The sequence below is a fragment of the Oreochromis aureus genome, linkage group 20 (genome assembly GCF_013358895.1).
Source record: "Oreochromis aureus strain Israel breed Guangdong linkage group 20, ZZ_aureus, whole genome shotgun sequence".
Lineage (NCBI taxonomy): Eukaryota > Metazoa > Chordata > Actinopteri > Cichliformes > Cichlidae > Oreochromis > Oreochromis aureus.
This window is the reverse complement of record NC_052961.1, coordinates 18,539,326-18,546,304: the sequence shown is the minus strand read 5'-3', so window position 1 is coordinate 18,546,304 and position 6,979 is coordinate 18,539,326. Positions and strand designations below refer to the sequence as shown.

Here is a 6,979-nt window from a genome sequence, read left to right as displayed (position 1 = left end):
ATATTCAGGTACAAGCTGGCATTTAAACAATTCTCAGTTTGTTCTAAGCCGCTTAAAAGCCAAATGAGAAAAATCCCCCACACCAATATATCACCACCACCAGCAGCCTGAACTGTTCATGCCAAACAGGGTGCTTCCATGGTGTTTAACAAAATTTGACTCTACCATCCAAATGCTAAAGTAGAAAATGAGACTCATCAGACCAGGCAATATTTTCACAATCTTTGATTTTGGTCAGCACGTCCAGACTGTCGTCTCAGTTAACTGTTGGTGGTCCTGTGCTGCTATTTAAACTTCAAGAGGTCACAGTCAGTGCACATTGCTATTATGTTATGTTTCAGCAATTCTGGAATACTCGGTACACAATCATTAACATCATAAAATCTGCAAAAGCAGAAATTTTTAATCACTCACATGATTGTGGTGTCAGTGTGTGTTTGTATCACTGTTTTTGCTGTTCACCTTTTCACCCTGTTAAGTGTCTTCTCCTTTTTACTGGCAGTGAATTGGTTTATGTTCACTTTAGCCTCATTCACTTGATGAGCACTATCATGAGGATTCATGAAATTCTGCTGATAAGTGAAATTTATTTAAAATTAATTTCATTATACATACACAATATTTTGTATTATTGTTTGCTAGATCTGGAGAATCCAAAAAATACCTACATGGTAAAAAAAAAAAAAAAAGACTATATGGCATCAGTGTTTTGATAACTATATTGCAAGTGGGTACAATAGACTATTTCACTGAGTCCACATTTAGGCCTACACCTAATGTGAAGTACAGTTCAGATGATCCACATGTACTTTATTGTACTGGTTTATTTCACTGACAGGAGTCTTCAGCCTGAGATGAGGTGTTATATCTACAGAGGACAGTATCAGGTGAAGCTATCTAGCAATATAAGATAGCAGACTTCTCCATGTGAACCAGAGACTGGCATCCTGTTGGTACCTTATAGACTACCAGTGTTTGTGTGTGTATGGCACTAGCATTACAGTGAAAGCAGAGACTGCTTAATGAAAGTAATGACAAAATCTTATATAACATCAGGGATTTTCTTACCTGAAGGGGAACACAGAGGGAATACAAGAAAGTTAACTCCTCTCTCTCGCCTTGTGTGTCTCTCACAAAACATGCACACCTATATATCTCCATTCACACAAGCACAACTTTCTCTAAACACACCAGTGCATATAAAACATGAGAAGAAAACATTTAAAATCTCAGGATGTATTACATCTTCATTACAGTAAATCATATACCGAAATGTTTTCATACATATAAATACAGTGTAATGGTCTTCTTAATGAAATAAACTCTGGTTTATTGTTTTCATGAGTATGCTGCTATCATTTAAGGACAGTTTACCAGCTGAACAAGTGATTACCTATATCAACAAAAATGGGCATCAAACCATTAGTACAGTGGAACCCCGACTTACGAATACCCCATTTAACGAAAAATTCAAGTTACGAAGGCACTTAACGGCAATATTTCTGCCCGTGTTACGGCAAAATGCCCACGTAACGAAACCCGCTGGCTCTGATTGGCTGAGCCCAGAATGCCTTCAGAATCATGTGACAACCCCTTGGCTTTCGTACTTGCGCTTCGCTGTTCCACTTGAACGACGTATTGTTGTTGCCGTTAGCAATTAGCCTATAGCCTATCGTTCACTCAAAAGGCGCCATGGGTGCTTCGACTTACAAAAATTTTCGACTTACGAAAGACCCTCGGGAACGAATTAATTTCGTAAGTTGGGGTTCCACTGTATTATCATTATTATGCAAAGCTGATTGTCAAGCACACAAAAAGTATACACGTTGTGACAAGAAAAAGAAGTGAATTTACGTTTTACGTGAAATTATAATATGGGTAGATCTTCAGGTTATCTTTCCACTATTATTATTATTATTACTGCTATACAATGTGATGTAAAATGTGAACCCTTATGCTTATAAAATTAGCAAACACGTGGGTCTCAGTCATACAGGCCTAGAGAGCGATTGGTGCAAGGGGCAACATTTTTTCCCAGTATTCTGTGGTTGCCAGGGAGGTCAATGACCAGTCTAGGCCTGCGTGACTTGGGCTTTAGGAAGTGATTTCACAATGATAGCCAACTTCCACTTGCCAGATGGTTGGAGAGTACACATTTTTCCCCAGTGATTTCGACTGAGTGGTTACCAGATTGTTGCTGACCTGTCTCTAGCCTGTGCAAGTGGTGCCTAATCCAGCAAAGATCCATCTAAGGTGCAACTTTTTTGTAAAATTGGCATGTACAGCAAGCTACATATAAACATTCAAAATTCATCCCAAAGGTAAAATACTGACATTACTTACACTTACTGTCAATAATGTGAGGCTACTTCTGTGTCTGTAGGCCTATTATAAGCCAATCATCATCAATTTGTAATTAATGAAAGTATCCTATGTTGCCAGGATAGTTCTCCACCTGATAAAATTGAACCTGGGTGAAACAAGGGAACAAGTAAATCTACATCTAAGCAAAGCCAAATTAAAACCCAGTAAAGAACCTGATATTCATGAGTACAGTTTAGTAATAAGATAACTGTGTAAAAACCTTCAAAGATCACATTGTGTAGAAAACCAAGTAATTCCAATGGGTTCACTTTTTCTTGCCACCGTATAATCTCATTTTCATCATATGCTCAACCACCACACTCTAAAGTGTGTCCAAAGTTGGATGTTATGTATTTTGAGATAAAAATCATAGCCTTGGATCCAGATTAACATCAAATTTTCTTTCCAGAATTTATTTTTATAAACCACTTTTCAAAGAACCACCTCTATATCACGTTGCAAAAGCACAGTTTTTGAGTTATGGGATAACAGTTCCCTTTATTTACCTTCATAAGCAATTATCTTTGACTTCTTTCATCTCTCATTCATATTTTCTTTGACATAGAGAGGAATTATCTATAACTGAAGTTTCTTTGTCTACAATAAGATAGTGAATAAAAGAAAAAAAAGGATGAAATCCAAATTTGGGAGAACTGATGTGACCCCATAAATAAAGTGGATCCATTACACTTTGCATAACTTCTTTCAAAATTCATTCTGATCCAGAATATTATGTTGAAACTACTTTTGTTTTTGTTTTTTTGAAATAACACACAAATGCATGAAAGGGACAAAATGGTTATAACCTTTATAATACCAGTCAAGTATGAAATCAAAAATACTGAGCATATATGTATGACAGACTTAGGTATTACAGTGGGATTATATATGGCATATTCAACAGTATCCCAACATTGGATGATTTAAGGCACTCCATTACAATACAATAAATAAAAACAACAACTATATGAAGTGGAATCAGTCTGACTGTGAGTTGTGGAGAATCCTTACTTGGTCAACCCAGTGAGAATGAATGAATACTTCACAATTATGATTCACTTTTTGTGTAAATAAATAAATAAATAAATAAATATGTGATGGCTCTAATCTAGACAATAAGCACAACACAAATTAGTCTTTGAAGACACTTAGAGGAAAGGAGTGACCTTTGTTTGTTCAGAACTGGCCAGCAATTCAATCAGTTTTGCAGAGTTGCAATTTTAATCGGAAAATATAGAAGATTTCAGTTAAGCAGTGAGATGAAGAGTGGGCCAAGTGAGGCATTGCAGATACTGTAAAATATTATGTGTGCTGCATAAACACAGGGTGAGTTGCCCGCCTATCTACAATCAGTGTATCTGAAAAAGTATCAGTTTTTGAGCAGGACAGAATTTATTCCAATGGGATGAAATGTTGAATTATTAGAGATTAATAAAATACATTAACAAGGTGACAGTTAAGAATTTTCTTTACTTCAGATGAACTTTAAATGGTTTAATACTTTATGGCCCATTAAAATGCTGTTGGAAAGCTGTGTTAAACATCCTCGAGGACAAAACCACAACAGTGAACTTAATGGGCACAATGTTGTAAACATTAGGCTTACTGGCCAATGCAATGAACAGAAGACCAAGGTTTCCCTTAAAAGGATCTGTTAAACATACACGAGAATGAAGAAGGTTTCTCTGGTCTGTGCAACCTAAACTCCTACCATGAAATATAACAACATGAATTCCTAAACATGGAACATTAACATGGGGAACTCATTTTCAAAATGTCATTTCCATATTGGACAAAAAGAGGTAAATGTGGTACAACCAGTTTATAATTATAAAACACATTTTTCACAAGGTGCAGTGCAGATCTAATGAATCCAACTGGCCACTCTTAACAGTGACTATTTAATTTGATCTTTAATATTTACTGCTTAGTGGCAAAGTTTCACCTCCTATTGAACAGTGTTCTTCTGACATCAATTCCCTTTGTCACTCTGCCAGATCCCGTTGGCTTTATTGAGTGAGGTGTTACTACCCTGTGTGGTATCCTTTATGGCTTTCTCAACAGCATCAGCCAAGGGCAACTTGTCCTCTGCTTCTGCCTCTCTATGGTAGAAATAGTTGAAGTTGGAAACAATGACGGGAACAGGCAAGGCAATAGTCAGCACACCTGCAATGGCACACAAGGTGCCCACCATCTTACCCCCCACGGTAATGGGACACATGTCTCCGTAGCCTACAGTGGTCATGGTAACAACAGCCCACCAGAAGCCATCAGGTATGCTGACAAACACTGTATTTGGCTCATCTACCTCAGCAAAGTAGATAGCGCTGGAGAAAAGGATAACTCCAATAAAGAGGAAAAAGATGAGCAACCCAAGCTCACGCATGCTGGCCTTCAGAGTCTGTCCCAGGATCTGGAGCCCTTTAGAGTGACGAGATAGTTTGAATATACGAAACACCCGCACCAAGCGGATGATACGTAGAATGGCCAAAGACATGTTCTGCCCTGAGCTTTCTGTTGGAGTTGTGGCCAATTCTGTAATCACAGTGACAAAATAGGGGATGATAGATATGATGTCGATAATGTTCATGAGGTTGTGGAAAAACTCTCTTTTGCTAGGGCAGACCACAAATCGCACACACAGCTCAAAGAAAAACCAACCAATGCAGGCAGTTTCAATGATGAAGAAAGGATCAGAGAAAGTTGTGGGCTTCACACCAGGTGGACTCACAGAACCTCGCGATTGGTTAAAAGATTGTACTGCTGTGGGCACAACTGGGTCGGTCTCATCTCTGAATTCTGGTAGTGTTTCCATGCAGAAAATAATAATGGATATGACAATGACAAGGACGGACACCAGTGCTACACCTCGTGCTGCATTGGAGCTCTCTGGGTACTCAAACAGCAGCCAGAATTGTCTGTACACATCATTACTAGGAAGAGGAATCTCAACATCTTTTAAGAATCCTTCATCTTCTCTGAACTGCTCCATGGCCTCGTTTCCAAGCTCATAGAACAGAATTTCATCTGCAAACACATCAAGGGGAACGTTAGCTGGTCGTCTAACTTTACCTCCTGACTGGTAGTAATATAAAATTCCATCAAAGCTGGGTCTGTTCCGATCAAAGAAGTACTCATTCCTCATTGGATCAAAGTATTCCATCCTCTTCAAAGGGTCCCCTAGAAGTGTCTCAGGAAACTGGTCCAGTGTTTTAAGCTGCGTCTCAAAACGAAGACCGGCAATGTTGATGATGACTTTCTGATCTCCATCATCCAAGCCGCGTTTATCAACAAAGAGATCCTCACAGCACTCCTTAGCAAGCCGGTTGAAGATCATCTCACTTTCCTTGCTGCCCTCACTGCTTAGTAGCAATTTAAAGTTTGAGATCATGCTAGCACAGCTGCTACGCCCCTTTCTAGTTGGAGTTGGCATCGTCGGGGACTGTGGTACTGTAAGTGTCTGCGGAATGGGTGAAGATGAAGTGGATTCCCAAATGTATGGGGGTATAGGGCTGCAGTGGGATGGTGTAGGGGTTAGGTCTGTGGCTCTTAGATGGTAGTTGCTGGTTGGGCTGCTGTGCTCTGGGGGCATGTCCACTGTGAGAGCTGTGGTCTCATCGGCATAGGTGTCCACCTCATCTCCAAGGTTGCCAGCAAGGTCATCCAGGCTCTCAAAGTCTACCAAGGCCACCTCCATGGCTTTGGTTCAGCCAGTGCAACACACAGACTGACAGATGGGAGGTTCACACACCAGAGTCAGCAGCACCAGCAGCGTAGCAGAGCATTCAGGCTACAGTGAGACTGACATAAATACAAAAACTCCTTCAACTTGTTTTTTTAAAATCCAGTTCCTGTAGAGTTGAAGAGCAGAGAGAAAGATTATCAGTCTGTTTCTGTTAGCTGTGCAGAGCTCACCAAGACAAGCATCAGGTCATTAGAATATGACATCTGAAAACACAAATGCTAGTTTCTTGGAGAATTATTTGGAAACAGAAAGTGAGAAACATAGTTTAAGATGAAAAGAAACAAAAGAAACTGGGAGGAAGCAATGTTAACTACCGGCAAGACAGCTAGAACATGGGGGAGAAGAGAAGAGAAAAAACAAAAAGTAGTAAATTCTTTGCTGGTTCTTTCTTTTGCTGGTTATGGCAGTGGAACTGTGATGAGTCATGTAACTGTGAAAACAGCAGACATTAAACAAGAGAGCAACTACTATTTTGACACAAGTGTAGCTACAGATGTTCAGATACCTCCGACTGATCAAATCATTACCAAATTGTTGACATAAACTTTACTACTATTACTTTAAATAAGTAATACTAGTTAGCACTTCATATTAACCAATGCCTATACTGGACACTGAAGTTATTGTAACAAACAAACTGAAATGATCACAAACATAGCACCTCCTCAAACAAAAGGGATGAGAGCTGCACAACCTGTCATGACCCTGAGGGTTGTAGGAAGGGAGGATAGTCCGAGGTAACTGGGACTCTGCATACATTAGTGCATAATTAACTGACTGTGCAGTGATAGCTTGAGCCTAGTTTCTACCAGACACCAAGGCTCACATTTAAACTCCACTGTGCCATATATTTTGTCTTAGCTGTAAAAC

General features: G+C 39.4%; 1 protein-coding gene across 1 annotated transcript; it reads right to left on the bottom strand.

Moving 5' to 3' along the window:
• Positions 1 to 3,158: 3,158 nt before the first annotated feature.
• LOC116330831 (potassium voltage-gated channel subfamily A member 10) lies at positions 3,159 to 6,158 on the bottom strand. The gene has a single exon (XM_039604981.1). The coding sequence runs from the start codon at positions 6,059 to 6,061 to the stop codon at positions 4,337 to 4,339; it is 1,725 nt and encodes a 574-aa protein (XP_039460915.1). The 5' UTR covers positions 6,062 to 6,158; the 3' UTR covers positions 3,159 to 4,336.
• Positions 6,159 to 6,979: the final 821 nt, after the last annotated feature.

Excerpts from the sequence above, each read along its gene's own strand:
- LOC116330831 (XM_039604981.1), bottom strand. The coding sequence starts at position 6,061 with ATGGAGGTGGCCTTGGTAGACTTTGAGAGCCTGGATGACCTTGCTGGC.